Source organism: Saccopteryx leptura, chromosome 3 (genome assembly GCF_036850995.1).
Source record: "Saccopteryx leptura isolate mSacLep1 chromosome 3, mSacLep1_pri_phased_curated, whole genome shotgun sequence".
NCBI classification, from domain to species: Eukaryota; Metazoa; Chordata; class Mammalia; order Chiroptera; family Emballonuridae; genus Saccopteryx; species Saccopteryx leptura.
In genome coordinates, this window is record NC_089505.1 from 118055579 (window position 1) to 118079288 (window position 23710).

General features: G+C 49.1%; 1 protein-coding gene across 6 annotated transcripts in view; it reads left to right on the forward strand.

Annotated features, from left to right (window-relative positions):
- The window catches only part of ST3GAL3 (ST3 beta-galactoside alpha-2,3-sialyltransferase 3), a 212589-nt gene that overhangs the window by 172733 nt on the left and 16146 nt on the right, over positions 1 to 23710 (forward strand). For 3 of the 6 annotated variants that reach the window (XM_066376093.1, XM_066376095.1, XM_066376096.1), the window contains 4 exons: positions 6968 to 7062; positions 11909 to 11972; positions 12742 to 12936; positions 13236 to 13422. In XM_066376093.1, the coding sequence (XP_066232190.1) occupies positions 6968 to 7062; positions 11909 to 11972; positions 12742 to 12936; positions 13236 to 13422 (541 nt within the window). The remainder of the gene's footprint in view (positions 1 to 6967; positions 7063 to 11908; positions 11973 to 12741; positions 12937 to 13235; positions 13423 to 23710) is intronic. The other 3 variants (XM_066376094.1, XM_066376097.1, XM_066376098.1) reach the window with 1 other exon arrangement.

The window sequence follows — 23710 nt, forward strand, 5'->3', positions numbered from 1 at the left end:
CACTAAGGCAGCCCCCAGACCTCCACAGGTGATCGGAAATTTGGCCACACTGTGTAGCCTGTCTCCCTGAGCTGCTCCTTCCTCTTCCAGCCAACTGGCATTTACTGAGCACCTGCTGTGTGCTTGGCCATGTGCTGGCGGTGGAAAGAGACGGTTATATCAGTATGTGGTAAGTACTGTAAGGACAGAGTGCGTGAAAAAGAGTGAAGACCTGAGGAGGTCTCAGTCAGCTCTGCTGACTCGAGAGACTCCTACCTGTGGAGGCAGAGACGTTGGAGTCCTTTGAAGAGTGGGCAGAAACTCAGCATGTGAATGAGAAGGGGAAGAGAATTCCAGGCAAAGGGAATAGTGAGTGTAAGGGCATGGAGGTGTTAAGGAGCCTGGCAGAATCTAGAGCTATGGTGGTCGGATATGGCTGAGCTTAGAGAAAGGGAGAAGAAGAGAGAGGGTATCTGAGCAGAGAGATGCCAGGTCACGGGGCCTTTGTGAACCAGACCAAGAGCTGAAACATTATCCTCTCGTAGCAGTTGCAGTTGATAGAACCCCCATTGAACTAATTCAAGCAAAAATAAAATGTATTGGTTTATAAAACTGTTAAGTTTGGGGTTAAACTCTCTTTAGGCCCACCTGAATCTAGGACTCAAACAGCGTCTTTCTCCCCATATCCTGGTTCTTCTTTTCTCCGGTTTGACTGTCCTATAGACAGTTTCTCTGTGCACCCTCAGAAGATGGCTCCAGCAGCTCTAGGCCCAGGCTTGGCAAATATTTTTCTTTTTTTAAATTATTTTATTTATTCATTTTTAGAGAGGAGAGAGAGAGGGACAGAGAGAGACAGAGAGGAGAGAGAGACAGAGAGAGAAAGGGGGAGGAGCTGGAAGCATCAACTCCCATATGTGCCTTGACCAGGCAAGCCCAGGGTTTTGAACCGGCGACCTCAGCATTTCCAGGTCGATGCTTTATCCACTGTGCCACCATAGATCAGGCCACAAATATTTTTCTTAAAGGTCCAGATAGTAGATCTTTTCAGCTTTGCAGCCGTATATTCTCTGTCACAGCTACTCCCCTCTGCTGTGATAGCATTAAAGCAGCCATAGACATTAGGTAAATGAGTGAGTGCGGCTGGGCTTTAAGAAAACTTTCTTTATGAAAACAAGCAGCTGACCTAAAGACTGTAGTTTGCACAAGCCCTGTTCTAGGCTTGGATGGTCTTTACGGCTCACTACCTCAGAAAAAAAGAGAGTCCCACACCCATTATTGCCCAAATATTTAATCTCAGAGAAGAATTTGATTTGTCCCACTTGGGTCAGGTGCCCATTGTTGAGCCAATTACCATTGTTCCGAGAGCTGAAGTATCTTGGCCAGCATGGGACATACATGCATCCCAGTAGTAGTGGTGGGGTCAGCGCCACTGGGAACAGATGGAATGAAAAGTAGGATGTGCTTACAAGAGAAGGGCAAGAAATGCAGATATCCCCTGCAGTGTATCCGCAAGAAAGAGCATGCTGGGTGCCCCAAGTTACAATGATGATCCAGCTTGAAATTGGTCCTGACACAGCCTCAGGGCACCAGGCCAACCCTGGCACGCATGCCCTGCCCTGGCCTTTTCCCTCTGTGCAGAGTTTGCATCTTAGCTGCTTGATTTACACCCAGTCAGAATGAACTTGCCATTCCCATTCCTCCTCACACATTGCCCCACCTGCCTGGAGTGGAGAGGGGACTCGCTGGGAGGGGTTCCAGGCTGACGCTGCTCAGTCCTAGGCGGCGCTGCCTCACTCTGTCCAGCCTCAGCAGCCTCTCCGCTTGTCTTGATGGGAAGGTTCTCTTCTCTCCTGGCCCTCACCTACACTGCCCTTGTCCTTGAGTACTCTTCCCAGCGTATCTAACAGGCTCACATTTACTTTCTTTCAAGGCTTAGCTCTGTCTTATCAACTCCTTCAAGTTTTCCTATACCCCCAAGTTTGTCTAAGACCTTTGTATCCCTGCCTATTCCAAAACACAGGAAGTGCAGACATATTGTTTTATGATTGTTTACCTGTGTCTACCATTAACTCTTTAAGGAAAGGACTAAGGCCAGTTTACCTCCAGGTCCCAGCCGGCACTCAGCACAGGACCTGGCGGCACTGGGTAGGCAAGCAGTTGCAGGACATGACAGGAGCTCTGTGCTGGGGCTTGGAACAGTACTTTTGGGTGGCACCTGCTATTTGTCTTCCTTACCTCTGGGCTCCTCCCCTGGACATATGCCCCCTACCCTTCAGATTTACTGTCCTCCCTCTCCAGACTCTGCTCTCCCATGCAGTTCATTTAGGTGGTTGGCAGGGGGGTGGCAGCAAGGCGTAAGCTTGACAGAGCATTTAGAAAGTGCTCACTTTGCTTGCTTGCTTGCTTGGACACGTACCAGTCTTCCTGTGCAGGGCCACTTATGGTGGGGCTGCCGCAGCAAGATCCCAGACAAGACCAGAGAGGCTGGAAACCTGTGTCCCTCTACTTTGTCCACCCCACCCCTTCCAGGAGCATGGTCTGTGGGGTTTGACTTTCACCCCATTAGATGACAGTCTCACTTTTAGGGGGCCAGAGCTCATGACTGAATCTAACAGGCTACTGTGCTGTGACCCCTAGACTCAGGACCCACTTCTGGGCTCTGCCTTCCATTTGTCCCTCGGGCTGCTCAGGCTGCTCACATTATTGGGAACAGTGACTGGAGGGCTGGCCACCCAACCCACACGGATGGAGAGCTGAAGCGTATGTTGCCCTAATACAACAAACCCTCATCTCCACATCCATGGGCACTTTTTTCAGTTGGGTTGGTGGGGACTAGGATGAAGACCTCACTCAGCCTGCTGCTCCCCACACACAGCGCTTCCCCACCCTCTAAAGACCCAGTTAGTTTTCCTGCTGCTCTCTGGGTACAGGCTGATGCCCTGGGTCTTAGGAAATGGTTTAGGTGGATGAACCAGAGTTGGGGCATCACCTTCTACACTGCACCTCAGCCATACCAGTGGGCATTAAATGAGCAGAAAGATTTTTTCGGAGGGTCCCGGCTTACCCTTCCTGACTGGTCAGGGTCTGTAGTTCTATGGGTAGGTCAGTCTCTTGGGTCCTGGGGTTAGACCCACCCTCAGCATGTGCCTTCCTAGAGCTCCAAGTCCCCAAACTGGTATGCTCTAGGATCTAAGGGGAGAAACGGGGCAGGCCCCAGTGAAGCTTCCGTCTCCTTCCCACATTCCTTCTCACGCACTCACACACACCCTGCTGAAACCTGATCCTGAGGCTGCCTCGCGTGCTGGGGCTCTCCGCAGGGCTGGCGGGCTGGGGCCTGTCTGTTGGAGCCTGCCCCACCCTGCCCTGCTACCCCTAGGCCAGGGCAAGCAGGTCAGGTGTCCCACACCCCCACTAGTCTGACCAGTCATTCTGTGCTTCAGGGGCCACCTCCACCCTGGCCAGGCCCCCAAACTGGTACCCTAGTCTGGACAGAAGCTCCTGGATTCTATTCCAGGTGCAGCATGAAGCTCTGCCTAGGCCACCTGCAGAATTAACACAAACACACATGCATACACCACCTCTACCATCACCCCACCCTATTTCCTGTTGTTTATGGCCCCCGGCTCAGCTTCCAACGCTCTGCAGGCGCTGAGCCACCTCTTGGGGCTGAACAGAAAATAGTGGAAACACTAGTGGAGAGTACGGGCCTGCTGGGGAGTTAGGCAAGACTGTCCAGAGGAAGTAGCCTTTGGACTTAAAGAAGGGATATTCCGGGTAAATAGAGAGGGAAGGGGGTTGAGTATCCTTGTGCATTTGATTTGGAGGGGGGGGGGTTGATTTGTGTCAGATTACCAGCAGTTTATTGTTATTTGACCTACTATGAATTAGGAGAAAACTGTGTCCATTTGCATAGCAATGTTTTTATGATATTAGTGAAAAAATATTCTACAGAGCTATCTAAAAATAATATGGGAAAAAGAAATCAGCACAGATGTATACCAAAAGGTTAATTGTCACTGTGTTGTAGGATTATGGGTATTTTTTATTGATTTTGTGTGTGCACACACCAATCTGTATAGTTCTCCAAAATTAACATACAAGTGGCATAAAAAATAGGGTTTTTACCACAACACCTGTCAGAATGGCTACCATCAGTAAGTCAACAAACAACAAGTATAGGCGAGGGTGTGGAGAAAAGAGAACCCTTGTGCACTGTTGGTGGGAATGCAGGCTTGTGCAGCCACTGTGGAAAGCAGTCCGGGGTTATCTCAAGAAATTTAAAATGGAACTGCCTTTCGACCCAGCAATTCCACTTCTGTGAATTTATCCTACAAATCCCAAAACACTAATTCAAAAGAATATATACACCCCTATGTTCATTGCACCGTTATTTACAATAGCCAAGATCTGGAAACAGCCCAAGTTCCCATCAATAGATGAGTGGATTAAAAGCTGTGGTACAGCCTGGCCTATGGTGGCGCAGTGGATAAAATGTTGACCTGTAACGCTGAGGTCGCCGGTTCAAAACCCTGGGCTTGTCTGGTCAAGGCACATATGGGAGTTGATGCTTCCTGCTCCTCCCCCTTTCTCTCTCTCTTTCTCTCTCCTCTCTACAATGAATAAAGAAAATCTTTAAAAAACAAAAAACAAAAAAGCTATGGTACATTTACACAATGGAATACTATGCGGCTATAGAAAAAGAAGGAAATCTTACCTTTTGCAACAATATGGATGCACCTGAAGATTATTTTACTAAGTGAAATAAGCCAGTCAGAGAAAGACAAGTATGGTAGATTTCACTCATGTGTGGAATCTATAAACAAAATGAACTAACAAGCAAAACAGAAACAGACTCATACATAGAGAGCAGGCAGACAGCTGTCAGGCAGTGGTGTTGAGGGAGGGAGGTGGAGGGATAGAGCAAAAAAGGACCAAAAAAACCTCATGGACACCGACAACAGTGAGGATATTGCAGGGGAGGGGTGGGAGGGGAAAGGTGAAGGAGGGTAAGGGGGGACAGATGGTGATGGACGAAGACTTGACTTGAGGGGGTCAACACACAACACAGTGTACAGAAATGTGTTGTAGAATTGGGCGTCTGAAACCTGTAAAATTATATTAACAAGTGTCACCCCAATAAAATTCAATTTAAAAAAAACGGGTTCCTTTTTAAAGTAAAAATTAATACAGTGAACTTTCTAATCAGCTGAAGAAAAGGGGGAAGGGAGAGAAAAAGGAAAAAATAGTTAAGACTGTTTGGCTAGATCTTAGGAGATTTCATTAGCACATGACATACAGTACATATTAGAAGCAGATAAAATCCTGTCCAAGCCTGACTGAGAAACTCTGTAAAACTTTTATAAGCACAGCCCCAACACAGGAGAGGTTCTTGCTGCAGGCTTTTCCAGGGACCACTTTTCCTTTGCTATTACGCATGGACTATGGCCAGAATCCTCAGTGCCTCTAGTGTAGCATAAAATGTATTCACTCACTGAGCTTTTATACACTAGGTATGAGAAACATGCATGGCCCTTATACACAGGAGGGAAGTGTGTTAACTCGGAAGTCCAAAGGAAAGCTGCTGTGCAGGGGTGGACTCGCCTTGCTATCAAGCGTGACCTCTCCCTAGCAGTGAGCAATGGCGAGGAAGCAGGAGGGAAAGTTTTCTGCCTCTTTCAAGTTCACTTAAAAAATCTTATAATAATATTAAACCTCCAAGTGATTACTGATACGATTTTTCCTGGGTATGGAGATTATCATGGTGTTAGTGATGATGGGAATGAGAAATGCAGACTCGAGTACGTGGCGGGGTGAGTTTTAGCTGCTGGGCTTAGAACACTTTTCCTCCAGCCTTCAGTTTTTCAAAGGCTGATTCAGTTAAATTAGAAATAAAACGACAGAGCCACCAAGGCTGAGGCCGTGACACAGTCATTCTTGGACAGGGAGGTCCTAAGCAGGCCCCACGGCAAGACTGAGCACGTAGACGCCTGGTGCTGGCCACCTTCCAGGCTGCCAGGTGCCCTGACAAGGGTCCCGCAGTCCTGTGGGCTGCGTTCCACAGGCAGCCACGCTGTGCAGGCATCTCTGAAGAGCTCGGTCCCTCCTGTTCCTTCTCACTTTCCCCTCACGCCCCTCCGCGTCCTTGGTGACTGTCCTGTCCTCCGGGGCCTGCACCCTGCCCTGCCCACTCTTCAGCTTCCCCAAGAAAAGTGAAACTCACCTTTTCCCTTTTCCTCAACTCAACCCCACTTTATTCTTCCTCCTCTTCTCTTTTCACTCCCTCTTTCCTGCAGGCCGAAATTACCCTTCTCCCTCAGCCCCAGCCCCTGGCCTCCCGAGGAGCACTGCGCTTCCTCTGTCCTTCTCTCCGCCAGCACATGTGCTCAGGCTCCTGCTTGTCTGAAGCCTCCACTCAGCCCTGCCTCCCGGCCTCCAGACTCTGCAGCTTTTCTCTTCCCTTCCAAACCTCTGTCTTCTGTGGCTTTCACCTGCTTGGCCCTCTCATCATGAATTCTCCTTGCTCCTCACCGTGGGTGGGCCACCTCTCAGGATTCTCTCCATAGTCCTGTCTCCCTGCACTGGCCGTTTTGGGTTATTTTTCTGCTCCTCTGGACAGTGTCTCCTGTCTGTGTTCCCACATTGCAGGAACAGTGTGACTATTTGATGGATGCAAGCCTGGATAACCAGCCAGAGAGATTCCATCCAGCTTAGAAGTAGTCATCCCGACGAGCGGGTCTTTTCTCTCCCCTCCTATAGCTGTCCACGTGCGGACTGGCCGGACCTACGCCTGTAAACTCGGACTCTGCTAACAAAATCTATCAGACCCCACACAGCAGCTGCTCAGTGGACGGGCTGGGGTATGAAGGGTGTGCTGGAATGTGGACGGTGGCTTCCAGCAGGGCCATAGTCAAGACAGGTATACAGAAGAGCCAACCAGGACTCCAGCTGATTACATTTGGGGGTCCTCAACAGGCCTGTTGTATTGCAGGTTCTCCAAGCCAGCACCCATGTTCCTGGATGACTCTTTCCGCAAGTGGGCTAGGATCCGCGAATATTTTCCGCCTTTTGGGATCAAAGGTCAAGGTATGTTGGGAACCCTGACCCACACTCTACATTAACATCTCATCTCCCAGGCTATCTCCCTACACTTCAGGATAGGGCTGTATCCTCAGGTGGGGATCCAACCCTCCCCCACGCTCAACAATGCCTTATATTGTCTTCCTCTTTCCCTTCCTGTCTTTCTTACCTCTTTGATGGAATGTTTTCTCCGAGCCCACCACTTTGTCAGGGCTAGGTATACAACAGTGGAGTGGACAGATACGGTCCCTGTCCTCAGAAAGCTGAGTCTAGTGGAGGGTGGGATGGTGAGGCAGGGACCTGGTGAGCGTGGTGCTGTGAAGTCACAGAGAAGTGCTGCCAGAGGTACTGGCCAGGGGGACTGAGTGTGAGGTGGAAAGGCCCAGAGGAAATAGAGGCCGGCCCCCACGCATGCCCCAGGCTCCTCCAGCATTTTCTCCTGGTGGTTTTCACCTTAACCTGGCACCCCCTCCTCCTTTCCTGTCCTGTCCAAAGCCGGCCTTTCCCCCTATGTTCTCAGAACTGTGCGCTCCCATTGCCTTAGGGACCTCACTTGTGTGGTCTCTTCTAAACTGAAAACTCTCACCTCCCTCACAGTGAATCGCTCCTTGTCGGGTTCCTGCACTGGGTCATGGCATGGCCGTGTTTGAGCTTCGGGACATAGAAGGCTCAGATCCCAGGACTCCCTTTCCACCAGCTGTGACCTTGGACAGGGTACTTAGCCTGTCTGTGCTTTAGTTTCTTCATCTGTTAAGTGGGGAGAATAATAACATTGTATTAGGTTGTGGTCAGAATTAAACAAGATAACCATTAAAGGGGTGCTGTCATGTGGCCAGGGGACCCAAGAATACCTGAACCCTCTGCTCAGCTAGCCCACCCTTCCTTCAAAGGAAGACAGTGGCCAGCAAAAGAACAAACGTTTTTACTTTAAACCTCCAAGGACAGATCTAATAGGTTGGGTTGAACCATGTGAAGAACTTTTTCCTGGGTGCAGATAGCCAAGCAGTCTGCTCTTTCTTTCTAAATCCTCACTTGACACTCGGATTCTAAGCTATAACGGCCAGGAAAGGCCAGTACACTGCCCATGAGCCGGCAAGAGGAAAACACCCAAAAGTTTGTGCCCTTTCTGCTAAGGTTCCCACCTAGAAAACAACCCAAGCCATATCCTTGCCTTAGCCGATTAGTGGCAATGTGCTTTTCCTCAGAGGTGCAATTGGAAGTGGAAAGAAGGAGGGGATCTACTGCCTTCCCTGAAGCTCACCATAAAGGATAGCTGAAGGCACTTAGTATAGAACATTCTTAAAGATTTGTTTCCTACCTAACCAGGCAGTAGCACAGTGGATAGAGTGTCGGACTGGAACATGGAGGACCCAGGTTCGAAACCCCGAGGTTGCCAGCTAGAGTGTGGGCTCACCAGCTTGAGTGTGGGGTCGCTGGCTTGAATGTGTGATCATAGACATGACCCCATGGTTGCTGGCTTGCACTCAAAGGTCACTGGCTTGAGCCCAAGGGTCGTTGACTTGAGCCCAAGGTCATTGGCTTGAGCAAGGGGTCACTATAGCCACCCCCCTCTAGTCAAGGTATATGAGAAAGCAACTGATGAGCAACTAAGGTGCCACAATAAAGAATTGATGCTTCTCATCTCTCTCCCTTCCTGTCTGTCTGTCCCTCTCTCTGTCTGTCTCTCTGTCTCACACACATACAAAAAGATTTGTTTTCTTACCCCATTCTCATCCAACTTATGGAAAGATTAGCTGTGTCTACTGTCTCCTTTTTCTCACCATTTACTACTGACAAATGTCTTCCCCCCACCAACACCATTCCAGTGAAATGGCAGTGCCCCCTGTGAGATACAAAGAATATTTTTCAGTCCTTAACTTGACCTTTCAGCTGCATCTGACAGTGTTATCCATCCCATCTGTTAAGAAATTATGAGGTTATGCCTGACCTGTGGTGGCACAGTGGATAAAATGTCGACCTGGAACGCTGAGGTTGCTGGTACAAAATCCTGGGCTTACCTGGTCAAGGCACATATAGGAAATAACTATGAGTTGATGTTTCCCAATCTTCCCCCCCACCCCCTTTCTCTCTCCCTTTCTCCTCTCTCTCAAAATGAATAAAATCTTTTTTAAAATTATGAGGTTCTCTATTTTTAATTATGGAGACATCCTTTCTGTACATGAAATATTTTAGGCATATAAAAAAGAATGAAGCCTGACCAGTGGTGGCAAGTGGATAGAGTGTTGATGCAGAATGCTGAGGTCCCCAGTATGAAACCCCCAAGGTCACTGACTTGAGCACAGGCTCACCAGCTTGAGCACAGGGTCATTGGCTTGAGTGCAGGATCACTGACATGATCTCAAGGTTGCTGGCTTGAGCACAAAGGTCACTTGTGCTAAGCCCATGGTCACTAGCTTGAGCCTAAGGTCACTGGCTTGGCTTGAGGCCCCTGATCAAGGCATGTATGAGAGAAGCAATAGAGGAACAACTGAAGTGAAGCAACTACTAGTTGATGCTTCTCATTTCTCTCTTCCCTCTCTCTCTCTCCCTTCTTTCTCTCTCCCTTCTTCTCTCTCTCTCTCAATATAAAAAAAAAATAAAACATAAAAACTAATATAATGAGCATCTATGTACTTTCTTCTCAGCTTAAGAAATAAAACATGAAATACAATTAAAGCTCTGTATGGCCCTTCCCACTCCATGCCCCTCCTTCCCCAGGAGACCATTATTCTGGCTTGGTGTTATCATTCCAATGCCTGTTTATGTATTTCTATTTCTCCTTCTTCTTTTTCCTATTGAAAGGAGGGGAGATAGAAAAACAGACTCCTGCATGTGCCCTGACCGCAATCCACCTAGCAACCCTTGTCTGGGGCTGATGCTCTGGCCACACAGGGCCATGCTCACAACCAAGCTATTTTTAGTGCCTGAGGCCAGAAGCTTTATGGAGCCATCATCAGTGCCCCAGAGGGTCGATGCACTTGAACCAGTTGAGTCATGGCTGCAGGAGGGAAGAGAGAGAAAGGGGGGGCGAGGTGGAGAAGCAGATGGTTGCTTCTCCTGTGTGTTCCAGAATCAAACCCAGGATATCCACATGCCGGGCTGATGCTCTACCACTGAGCAAATCTGCCAGGGCCTATATATTTCTCATATATAATATATATATGTCCATTAAATATATGGCATTTTTTGCTTATTTTTAAACTTTTCCAGTGGTGTGTGTGTGTGTGTGTGTGTTTCAAATGGCTTATTTTGTTTATGCTTTTCAAATTTATCTGTACTGGTACACATAGCTAGGTCATTGTTGTTGTTTTTATTACTGTGTAGTAGTCTACATACCACATTTAATCTGTTTTCTTTCAGTGGACATTTGCATTGCCTCCAATGTTTTGCTCTTACAAGCAGTTCTGCAGTGCACATTCTTGTTCAGGTCTCCTTACACAGATATGTGAGTGTTTTGATGCTGCATTTAGGGATAGGGTTGCAGGGTCTCGGTCAATGCACATCTGTATCTTTACAGATATTATTGAGATGCTCTCCACTGTGGTTGTACTGATTTACTTACTTTATCTGTACATCTTTATACACAGTATCTTTTTATCTCTCTTAACAACTCTGCAGAGTAAGAATTACCATCTTCATTTGAAAGATGAGGAAACTTGCCTGACCAGGCGGTAGCGCAGTGGATAGAGCGTAGGACTGGGACACGGAGGACCCAGATTTGAAACCCTGAGGTCACCGGCTTGAGCGCGGGCTCATCTGGTTTGAGCAAGGCCCAAGGTTACTGGCTTGAGCAAGGGGTCACTCGGTCTGCTGTAGCCCCCTGATCAAGGCACATATAAGAAAGCAATCAATGAACAACTAAAGTGCTGCAACAAAGAACTGATGCTTCTCATCTGTCTCCCTTCCTGTCTGTCCCTATCTGTCCCTCTCTCTGTCTCTCTCTGTCTCTGTCACACACACACACACACACACACACACACACACACACACAAAAGATGAGGAAACTTAAAGCATAAAATAAGTGATTGATCTAAGGCTTTAAGTAACAGAGCCAAGATTTAACCCCAAACCGATATTATTATACATTATATTGTGATTCTATCATTATAGCAGAATTTGAAAGGGGAGCAGTTATAATTGCAGAAGCCAGAGAGAGGCCAAGAAGAATGAGGTCTGACTAGTGAGCACAGGATCTGAGAGCACAGAGGGCATGGGGCCCTTGCCAGGGGCAGCCCGAGTGAAGTGCAGGTGGGCAGAGGCCAGGCTGCAGGGTTTGAAGAGGGAAGGAGGTAGACACAGCCTGACAAAACAGGATTAGAGATCGGCAGCGTTCAAGGGAGGGAGGAAGGGGAAGACAGAATCAGAAGTGAGGCCGACAGAATCAGAAGTGAGGCCGAGTGGTCTGGCTGGGGCAGCTGGTTGGGACCACTCAGTTCTTCATCACTGGTTGTCTCCTCATTGGCTCTCTGGTGTCTGCTTGGTGGGGGCACAGAGATGAGCCTATGTGGTCTCTGTCTCTGAGCAGGTTACTCAAGGCAAGTCCCAAGCCTGACTGCAGAGTCCCCCAAAGCCAAACGAGACCGCCGAGGAAGGGCTGGGGAAGAAACCGCATGCTGGTGCTGAGGGCTGGCCCCGCGGAGCCGAGGGTGCCTGCCGGTTCTGCCCTAGCTCCTTTCTCAGGGAGAAAGTTAAGCCATCAGCCTGGCCAGCCTTGTGCCAGAGCTCCCTCTCCCCACCTCCACCTCTACCCGAGCTCCACCGCAGGAGTGTATGCCTTCAGACGGGCGCATTGGACACTCTTTCATGAGAACTTCACTGACCTCTAACAGGAACCTCCCTCCTCTATCCACAGACAATCTGATCAAAGCCATCTTGTCAGCCACCAAAGAGTACCGCCTGACCCCTGCCTTGGACAGGTGAGCTATTCACTGCCCAGCCTCCTGCCCCACAGCTGCCTGGCATGTGCAGAGGTGTGGAGGCCCAGCTGGCTGTTCCTGGACATGAGCCGGCTCTCCAGCATATCCACATGTGCACACACAGTGCACACACTGGGGTGGGTGAGCCAAGGAGTGGGCCCGTCTGGCTGGGATATAAACGCTTGGCAAGACACCGCAGCCCTCAGACAGCAAAGATCTGAGGGTAAGAACTGAAGACACTGGGCTGAGACATGCCCGTGAGGAGCGAGGTAGTCAGGCCAGCTGAAGGGACTATGGCTTACATCCAGGAGGCAGTGATACTTCTGAAGCCAACAGACCCTAGATAGAAGAAACCCCAGGATCAAGGCCGGAGAGAAAAATGAGCAGACTTACCTGGTGGCTATTGGGAGCATGGGCTTTTGAGTTGAGTGTAAGCCCTGCCCTGAGTCCTGGAGCTTCCAGTCCCATTTCTCTGTTCTTGCTTTTCCAGCATAGCCCCCCAGGCTCAGCCCACTTTTCCCTCTCTCCTGTAAGCAGCCTAACCCCACTAACTCTTGGGGAATCTTGAACGCAGAGTGCCATCTTACCAGAGTCCCCTTCCTCACTTCCATGGGCTAGTGTGCGAGCCCTTTCCACACCCGTGTTTTCCTAGAGAAGTGTTAGGGGCTAGGGATATCTGAGAGTTCAAGTGGCCCAGCTACCCACATATGGTTGTGGCCTCTTCTCAGAATGGTGCCAGAAGCCCATTGGCCTTCTTCCTCTCTCCCAGCCTGTGCCTGGTCAAGGGTATAGGGCCAAGGGCCAGAGGGGTAGAGGAGAAGGAGACCTGCTGGATGGCCCTCCAGAGTCTCCGCCTCTCTCCCTTCAGCCTCAGCTGCCGCCGCTGCATCATCGTGGGCAACGGAGGTGTCCTTGCCAACAAGTCTCTGGGGTCACGAATTGATGACTATGACATTGTGGTCAGGTGAGCTCCCCAAAGCAGTGCCTCAGGCATCTGCATGTCTGGGCCCAAACCCTGGTCCCTGAGCCCATTGAGAACTGTCTGGCCATCTATCTGGTCAGATGGGCTGGAGGTCAGCAGAAGCTTCAAGAAGAACGCTGGGTTGGTGGGTTTTGTAATGGAAAGCTAAATGGCTCCTGGTGACCGGGGCTCCCCATTCTCTGTACCTGGGTGTTCCGGGTCAGAGTGTTTCTCCAAACATAGACCCGCAGATGACATTCAGTGAGCCCAAGGCAGGCTCTGACTGGGCCTGCTCTCTGTAGACTGAACTCAGCACCAGTGAAAGGCTTCGAGAAGGACGTGGGCAGCAAAACTACACTGCGCATCACCTACCCTGAGGGCGCCATGCAGCGGCCTGAGCAATACGAACGTGATTCTCTCTTTGTCCTCGCTGGCTTCAAGTGGCAGGACTTCAAGTGGTTGAAGTACATCGTCTACAAGGAGAGAATGGTGAGCTTCCTGTGCACCAGCTCCTTCCGTCTTGCTCTGGCCTTGCCCAGCCCCGGGCAGCCCCTTCCTCTGAACCCAGCAAAGAACAAAGGGGAACCTTTCAAAAGAAGCATTAGTGACCCAAAGTTGAAAGACCCAAACTCAACCGAAGGTCAGAGAGACCGGACCTTGCCAAGGGTGACTGGCCCAGCAGGTTCTTTCCAACCTTCTCTAGCCACACCCCAGCCCAGGCCCAAGTGTCTTTCCACCGGCCGCTGTGGGCCCTCCGATAGCCCTAGATCCACCCCACCCCCTCCCGTAAGGAAAGCTGTTATGCGGCTAGCCCTAGCATTACCCCTAATTCTCGTATGCTCCTGCCCTGGCCATTCAGTTGCCTCCCCAAGTCCCTCGTACCCTCTGTGAGGTCTCTCTGACTCTGGTCATATGGGTCTACCCTCATTCCCAGCCAAAGGAGGAAGGCCTTATTTGGACCCTGGGGCCATTCTGCAGGGACAGCAGACCCCTCAACTTGAGGGTGCCAGTTCCCAAACTCGTTTAAGTTCTGGTCGGGTCTCTATGTTGTACTTTTACCACTGACCTGCATTTGGCTCACCAACTTGCCATTGAGTCTGGTTCCACTCTGGGAATGAGCAGATTCTGTGCTCATTGTTCTAGGCAGGCAAGGGTCAGGGCCTGTTTCTTCAGGGAGCTTATGTGACTGAGTAGGCTCAAACTGCTCCTTAGTGGACCACACACTGAGTCTCCTTCTGAGTCCACTATATCTCAGCTTTGGGCCTGTAGGGACATCTGCCAACTTGTCTGAGTCCATTCCCCCTTCCCCCTCAACCATCTGTCACCAGCCTCCCCAGGGGAGGGGCACTGCAGGTTTTAGGCCATTCATCTTCCAGTACCCAAGCCTCCTACCAAAGGAGAATGGTGACAGACGGCCCTCCGCCTACAGTGAGAAGCTAGTTCTTTCTTGACATTTAGAAGAGAATTGAGGGGCGGGAACAGCTTAACCTGCCTATGGAGGTCTCAGTGCAATTTGGTTTAACTCCACAGCCCTTTCCCAAGAAAGGCCAAGTGCAGGCAATGGCAAGTAGGTAGCAAACAAGAGAGAAGACAAAAGTCAGGTCCAGAAATTCAGGTAGGTGGGACAGTGGGGACGGGAAGCCCACCTCAGAGCCAGGCTGAATGAGGCAGCCAGGTTCATCTGGGTCCAGCCTGACTCACCAAAAGGGAGGAGAGGGTTTGGCTTCAGCCAACCACCAGCCACGCAAACCAGACAGAGTGGGGGTCCAGGGAGCACTTCTCTGTTTTTAGAACACAAGAGCCTGAGACACTAGTATCCCCAGAGCCCTTCGCTTTGCCTGAAAGGCAGTAGAATTGGGATCATAGGCAGGCCCTTTTAAGGGAGACATGGGGACAACTCAGGTCTGCTCTGGAGAGCCCCAGGAGCCTGGAGGCTACTCTCTCACCCTGGGCTTCTGCCTGTCTGCCCACCCGCCCTGGCACATCCTCTCCTGTGCCCAGGGACATCTGTCAGGGAAGCTCCCAGAGGGCACTGGCCTGGTTCCACTGGCCTCCCCCCCCCCCATTGATTTGAGAGAGGGAGGATAAGGGGGGTGAGAGAGGAAGAGAGAGGCATCAACTCGTTTTTCCACTTAGTTCCATTTAGTTGTGTACTCATTGATTGCTTCTCCTATATGCCCTGACCAGGGATTGAACCCATGGCCTTGGCATGCCGGAACCCTCTATCCACTGAGCCACCCTGCCAGGGCCCCACTGGCCTTTTCACCCCTCAGTGCCCAGGTATTCTAAATGATCTGTAATTGACTCAAACCCCAGGTCCTGCTTCTTGCTGGGATAAGACTGGCAGCCCAAATGAGGAGGCCAGTGGGGGGGCCAGGGCCAGCCAGGTGGATGTTGTCACATATTCCTTCCAAGAACATCAAGGTCAGTTAATTCAAGGCTCTTACAGTTCATTTAAGGGAGTAAGGAAAAAAAGAAAGAAGAAAAGGAAGGAAGCCAACTAGCATCAGAAAACTCACTGTACTCGACCACTCAGACAAAACTCTGAGGAGCTTGCCGCCAGCCTGGCCTTGGTGGCAGACTGATCGAAGGTACTGGAGCAGTTGTGATGAGGAGGTGCTGATGTCTGTGTCCCCTTCTTTCGGGGCCATGACCAGGGATCTAGGCATGAGTTGGTGAGAACTCCTTTACAGGGTTGGTGGGGTGTGTGGGAAGAAGAAAGAGAAGATAGGAAGGAGTCCTCTGAAGTCCCATGAGCCTTCCCTGGCTCTAAAGTCAAAGATAACTTGAGAATGAGATACCAGGCCTGATCCGTGGTGGTGCAGTGGATAAAAGCGTCGACCTGGAACGCTGAGGTTGCCAGTTTGAAACCCTGGGCTTGCCTGGTCAAGGCACTATGGGAGTTGATGCTTCCTGCTCCAACCCACCTTCTCTCTCTTACTCTTTCTCTCCCCCTTCTCATAAAAAAATGAATAATAATGCCCATGGCTTCACCAATCCCAGCACCAGGGCAGGCTTGCCCAGGCCCTCCTGGCTACCCAGGAAGCTTCTTCTTAGTACACTTCTCCACCCAAAGCCTAGGACTAATGCCTTCAAAGAACCTCTCTGCTCTGCCTCACTTCTCTGGGCTCTCTGGGCTCTGAGACCCAGGTAAATATGGAAGAGGCTGCTTCTCCGAGCCCCTCCCGTCTGGTGCCCAGCCACAGGCTGTCCTGCTCCTGCAGTGATGTTTCTAACCATGCAGCCACTGGAGAGCTCTCTGCACCTGTCTGGAGCCTCACCTGTGGAATTCTGGCAGGAGACTGCTTTACGTTCAGGAGCCAGGGCCTGACTGGGCAGGACTGGAACAGGTGTTAGGCCTCAGTCATGGCTGCTGGCTTGCTATGCAAGCAGTTGCTCATTGTGTGTAACTTTCTGGTACCCAGGAGTCCTGATGGGATATGCAAAGATGTGAGAAAGGAAGACTAAACCCAGAAAACAGCCGGTTAGAACTGGCATAGTTTCTTCATCCATAAGGGATCTTTTCTCATCACCATTTGTGGCTATTTGGTTCCCCAATTCATTGGACAGTAGCACTGATAACTCCAAATAAGTTACCAAAAGTCATTGTATCTCCCAGCTCCCAGGCGCCCTGACCAAGCCAGCAAGCAGGTGGAGGAGTTCCCAGCAGGTCACGTGTGCTCGGGCAGGTCAGCAGAGCACCAGGGGACTGGAGAGTGGCGAAGCTGAGGGGCAGGGGAGGGTGAAGCCATGTCATGAGGGACATGAAGGTGTGGGTGTATGAAAGCCCATGGGGAGAGGGGCAGCCTCCAGCTCTTGTGCAGGCCTCAGAGGCACCTGGCTCCATCCTTCCATGCACTCGCTCATACGCCAGGCACCACTGAGCTGTTTTCTCCGGCACTGTGCTGCTCCCTAGGAATACAAAGATGAATTAAACACCGTCTTTGACCCATAGTTGCCCACAGTCTAATGGGAGAAAAAGTCCTGAAGCTAGAGTTGTATCACAGTGTGGTAGGTGCCGAGGCCTGAGCGTCCTCCTGGTGTTTGGTGAAGGCTAGAGGCTCCCCACCCATTGTCCTGAGACCTGGAGAGGCCGGGACCTGTGAGAGGCAGAGTTTGCCGTGCTCTCACTCAGGCCCCGTTCCTCCTACCTCTGCCAGCCTCCCCTGTCTCCCCCCCCCAGGATGCCTGGTAACCCAGGGCTTCAGAGACCCCGGGAGCGGCCTTCCCAGTCCCCTTGGCTACCTCCTTCTCCTCCTACCCCTCCTCATCCTCACTCCTGAAACCGCAAAGCTGGTCTCAGAGCTGAGGGGCCTCTGACTGGTGAACAGTTCAGGGAAGCTTGCAGGCCTGGGCTGGGTTGATATGGGAGTGGCTCCAGCCCAGCAGGGGAGGGGAGGGGATAAAGGTTGGGGTTGGCCTCTTAACAGTCTTGACACTGGCCTGACCTTCCAGCTGTGGTTCAGTCCTTGGGGAAGGAGGGAGGGATGTAGGAAGCTGGCAGGGCCCCACATTCATGCATGTGGGACCAAGCCCCCGAATTTGGGAGAGAGAACGTGGTTAAGAGGGAAAGGCAGTTACAGAGTTATGTAGACTTAGGTTGAAATTTGGATGCTGTCTGTTAGCTGGGTTACCCTAGGCAAATTACCTAGGTCCCTTAGATTTCATCTCATCTGTGAAATAGAAGTGGTACTACCCATCTTTTGGAGTTTTAAATATTAAGCCAGATGAAATATAGAAGTATCTAACATAATGCTTGACACCCACCCTAGTGCTATATCAAATATTAATGTTATTTATTATTATTGGTGGTATTGCTCATAGAAAAGTTTAGTTACAGTAGGAAGTGAAACATTTGTCCGTCTAGGCTGCAGGGCCTGACCTAGCAGGTGACTTAAACGCAGAGGTCGGAGGCCAGGCCTAAGAGGAGGGAGAAACTCAGAACCCCCTGGGAGAGGCAGGAGGGGTGGGCTAGGAGTCTGGGAAACCCACCGGATAAGCTGGACCTCCAGGTGCCCGTGTAGGAGGCCTTACTGAATCAGGCCCAATATGGGGACCGAATGTCCATCTTTACCTCTATGTATCTTCTATCTGGAGCCTGAGAGGAATGCAGAGCCTGGGGATAGGGTCTGCCTGGAGGAGCTCGGTGCTCACACGGCCTCACCTTAGGGGAGACTCAGTGCCGGGCACCTAAGAAGGTGGGGAGGCTGGGACACACCGTGGCCGCTGCTGCTGATGAGGTTTCTGCTGAGCCAGCACCCATGGTCCCCACCCCACCACCGTCACCTTTCCAAGCCTCTGAGATGAGCTCTCCTGGCATACCATTTCCTTTGCAGCGGATACCTACCGCTCTTGCATGCGTACCTCTCTCCCCATGCTCATTCCCATCACCACGTCCTGACCACTGTCCCTCCACCCTCATATAAAAGTGCTCAGGAACCGCGGCTCACGTCATCACCACCCTCTGCTCCTCTTCCTCACTCTCATCTGCGACCTCTTGGTTACTCTGTCATAATCATTATCAGTCGTCTCCTCTTCCTCCCTTCTCCTTTTCCTCTTCCTGCCTCTCTCCTTCCTCCTCCTTCACCCTCCTTGTTCTCTTCCTCTTTCCCCGTCCATTGTCCTCGTCTCATCGCTGTCATTCATTAAGCTCTTTCAGTTTACTAGCCTTTGAATTCCTTCATCCAGTTCTCATTGTGACCCTACTAGATGGGTACTCTAATTAACCCCGTTTGGGGAGATTAGGAAACTGAGGCACAGAGTGGATGTTACATGCTCAAGAACACAAAACAAGTTCAGTGATAGAACGCAGTTCAAACTCAGCTCTGACGGTCCCAAAGATCTTTCTAAGAAATAAATCTGACCACATCACCCTTGTGTTTAGAATCCTCCGTTGATTGGCTCCTACCTGCCATGGCCTATGAGAATGGGAAGAGCTGCCATTTCCTGAGCCCTTCGACATGCCAGGCCTGGGGCTCCCTGACATGCACTAGCAGCTAGCCATCCCAGCGACCCTGTGAGGCCAGTACTGTGAGTAAGTAGTAGAGCAGCATTTTGGACCAAAGGTGTCCCACTTGGACCATCACACTATAACTCCTCTCCTTTATTCATTGATTAATTCACTTCGCAAATCCAAGTCAATCACCAAAAACACATGGAGCCCCATGCTTCAAACACTGTTTCTCACCCAACAACTTCCTCCTCCCATGACTTCTTCAAGTCCAGCCATTGCAGTACCAGGGAGTCACCCGTGGAGAGAGAAGCTCCAGCTGAGATGGCAGCATGCAGCAGTGTTACCCCTCACTAGCATCTTACTGCCGCTTGCCACTCCTGTGCTCTGTCCTGTTCTCAGAACCTGCTCTCACTGTCTTCAGTTCTGCTATACCTCCATCCCTATTTAAGCAGACATCTCATATCCAGCTCTGCAGAGGAAATAAAGGGCATTACCAGTCGAGAACTCTCAACTTCCCGGCCTCCAATCTACAAACTTACCCCCTCTACCCCTCCACCCTTTCACCCCCCTCCCCTCCTCCACCATCCTTTCTCTGCCTCTCCTAGTGGAGATCCGGTTTTTCCTGTGCTCTGGATGCCACCCCTGCCCACCTTCTCAGGAACTGCCTTATTTTGTTTATCTCTTTTGTTATCTTTATCTGCATCCTCCTATCACCTCTGTAAATTTGTTCAGGTCTCTCTCACCTTAAAAATAAAAGCACTCTCTTTTAGCTTATGTTCACCCTTTCTCCTTCCCTTCTCATTCATTCGTTCATTTTTTTTTTTTAATTTTTTTTATTTTGAGAGAGGGGGGGAGGGAGACAAGAAGGGAGAGAGATGAGAAGCATTAACTCATAGTTGTGGCATGTTCATTATTTATTGATTACTTCTTTTTTTTTTTACAGAGACAGAGAGTCAGAGAGAGGGCTAGATAGGGAGATAGGGACAGAGAGAGATGAGAAGCATCAATCATCAGTTTTTTGTTGTGACACCTTAGTTGTTCATTGATTGCTTCCTCATATGTGCCTTGACCATGGGCCATCAGCAGACCGAGTAACCCCTTGCTTGAGCCAGCGACCTTGGGTCCAAGCTGGTGAGCTTTGCTCAAACAGACGAGCCCGCACTCAAGCTGGCAACCTCAGAGTCTCGAACTTGGGTCCTCCACTTCCCAGTTCGACTCTCCACTGCACCACCGCCTGGTCAGGCCATTGATTACTTCTTATATGTGCCTTGACTAGGGGCCTCCAGCCAAGCCAGTGACCCCTTGCTCAAGCCAGTGACCATAGGATCATGTTGACTCCACATTCAAGCCAGCAACCCTGTGCTCAAAGCACATGCTCAAGCCAGATGAGCCCACACTCAAGCCAGTGACCTCAGGTTTTCAAACCTGGGACCTCAGCATCCCAGGTTAATGCTCTATCCACTGCACCACCACCAGCCAGGCCCCTTCTCTTTCAAGTTTCTAGGAAGAGGCATCACCTGTCCATGATGCATTTCCATGTTTTTTCCTTCCATTTTTTAACTCTATCCAGCCTAGCTTCCAACCCTCTCTACTAACAGTGACCTTCTGATTCTAAACCCAGTGACTCAACCTCTGCCTTCCTTTAAAGGAACAACTTGCAAACAGGTATTCAGTGAGCATTTACTGTGTGCCTTGCATAGTGCTACATTCTAGGGACAGTACTTGATTCTTACAAGCTCATGGCCAAAGTCCTGGGAAGTGTGCTCAGTTCTTCTGATTCCTCCCTAACAGGTATTAGTTTGTCATACCTGAGGATTCACTTATCTGTTAACTTTTATAAGCCGCTGCAGGCCAGGCACTGTCCTGTTTATCTGTGTAAGTCCATCACTTCCAGCAGTATTTCAAACTTAGTTGGCATATATAAATTAATCAATGTGGAAACCGAGTCCCAGAGTAAGGCATTAACTTCTGGCAAAGTGAGAATTGCAACCCAAACCTTCTGCCTCTCAGTGAGGTCTCTTTTCTCTTCAGTTTTTCTGGGTCTGGGAGATCGCTCTTTTAGATTCAGACCCTTGTGTCCTTTGGTCTCCGCTGGCCTCTCTCAGGCATCCCTATCCTCTTAGCCATGTTTGATCTTCTTTCTGCAGTCCCAAGACCACTGCCCTTGCTGAGGAAATGAAGACTGACCGCCCCTGGCGCTCTGCCTCTTTCACTTGTCTGTCAGCATCACAAAACCAGCCCCATGCTGACTCCTTTTATTCATCGTGTTTCCCAAGTACAGCTTTCAAGGTTTTTGACCCCCTCCTCGTAGCATCCATCAAAATCAATTTCAAGTGGACTAAAAAGTAAAACATAAAAATACAGCCAAAGGAAATTTTGAAGAAAGGAGAATAGAAATGGAATCCCTGGGGGAAAAATAACTTGTAAAGGGCAGAAGTGCTAGGAGAAAAACGATGTGATAATATATGAAAATTTAAACTAAATTAACAACAGCAAAAAGACTGACTACCAGAAGACACTTAAACATATATTTAGGAACTGTGACAGACAAATGGTTATTATCAGGAAAGTTGACAAGGAACCCATTAGGACTCCAGCAGATAACAGGCAGGAGACTGAACATTTCACACAGAAGGAAATAAAACTACAATAGTAAAAGCAGAAATATCTTCAACTTTCCTAGCAGCCAGAGAAATCCATGCGAAGGCAACAGGACGCCGTCTGTCACCCACCATATCTTTAAAGAATGTGTTTAAATTGTAATACATGATTTTGGCACAAGTGCAGTGACAGGTGCTCTCAAAGGCTACTGCTCAGTGTAAATGGGGACAAGCTTTTTGGAAAGGAAATGATACTTGGCACCAAGAACTATCAGCCAAAGGAAGGAAAAATCTGCACACAAGTATTTTTATTATAGGGTTACTTATAATAACCTAAGGAGTTTATTACATAAATTATGGTTTAATTAGGCTATAAAGTGGCACTCCGGCAACCCTGCAGAGGGGTGGGCACTCGGACCAGCCCTCACAGCCACCCGCCCTTGCTCCTTTGCGGCGGGCGATGTAGGTGAAGCAGCACTGGACTCAGTACTGGGAACAAACCAGTCTCTTCCTCTGCCTCAGCCACATCTCCGAAGCTTCCTTTTCTCCTTCTGTACAAGGGGGAGAGTGAAAGCCTCCCTGCGTGGCTCCTCATTATACCACTGTAAGGAGTGAGTGAGACAGTGCGTTTGACAGTGCTCGTCTGCAGATGGCAATCACTTTCTGAGAAGTAAGTTTCGGCAAGGCAAGCGTTGCCTGCCTACCGGGCAGAATGCCCAACCACAGTTCCCAGGAATGAGCGTGTAAATGAGATCAACAAGGCCTGGCACACAGCAACACCTGCCACCCTGCTCAAAAGGTGCAGCCACTTATATAAGCCCTGAACCCTAGCAAGCTGCTTGCCCGACCTTCCTATAGTTGTTGGCCAGATGATGATGAAGTTTCAGACACTTTTAACAGCATTGGCTATACATGTGGTCTATTTAATGAATTAAAATTAATTGAGTATACTGGTGTGTGGCATGTCTGCAGTATTTGCCTGGGCACGAGGGGTGCCTGGCTCCTTTGCAGCCACACCTTTGCCATGGAGTGAAGAGGAATATTCAGGGTCAAAAGGGAAAAGTTGGAGGAATCATGTTACTTGATATCAAACAAAATGCAAAGCCATAGTAATCAAAACAGCATGGCACTGGCATAAAAACAGATATAAAGATTAATGGTACTGGGATAAAAACAGACATACAGATCAATGGAACAGAATAGACAGCCCAGAAATAAACCCACACCTCTGTAGTCAATTAATATTTGACAAAGGAGGCAAAAAGCATACAATGGGGTAAAGATAGTTTATTCAATAAATGGTGTTGGGACAATTGGACAGATACATGTAAAAATAAAAACTAGACAACCTTCTTATACCTTACACAAGAATAAACTCAAAATGAATTAAAGACTTAAATGTTAAAAATACTAGAAGAAAATATAGGCAATAAAATCTTGACTATTTCTTGGAGCAATATTTTTTCTGATATATTGTCTCAGGCAAGGGAAACATAAGAAAAAATAAAGGAGACAACATCAAACTAAAAGTTATTGCAGAGCAAAGGAAACCAACAAAATGAAAAGATAACCCACTGAATGGGAGAACATATTCTCTGATACATCTGATAAGGAGTTAATATCCAAAATTTATTAAAAACTTATAAAAGTATCAACCCCAACAAAACAATCAAATTTAAAAATGGGCAAAGGACCTGAATAGGCACTTCACCAAACAGGATATACAGATGGCCAATAGACATGAAAATATGCTCAATGTCACTAATAGAGAAATTTAAATGAAAAACAATGAGATATCATATCACACCTGTCAGAATGTCATCAATAAATTAACAAACAAGTGCTGGCAAGGGTGTGGAGAAAAGGGAACCCTCATGCACTGTTGGTGGGAATGTAGACTGGTGCAGCCACTGTGGAAAGCAGTATGGAGTTAACTCAAAAAATTAAAAATGGAACTGCATTATGACTTAGCAATTCCACTTCTAAGAATTTATCCTATGAATCCCAAAACACTAATTCAAAAGAATATATGCACCCCTATGTTTATTGCACCATTATTTGCAACAGTCAAGATCTAGAAACATCCCAAGTGTCCCTTCAGTGGGTGAGTGGACAAAAAAGCTGTGGTACATTTACACAATGGAATACTACTCAGCTGTAAAAAAAAAAAAAAAAAAGAAGGAAAACTTACCTTTGCAACAGCATGGTTAGACCTGGATAGCAT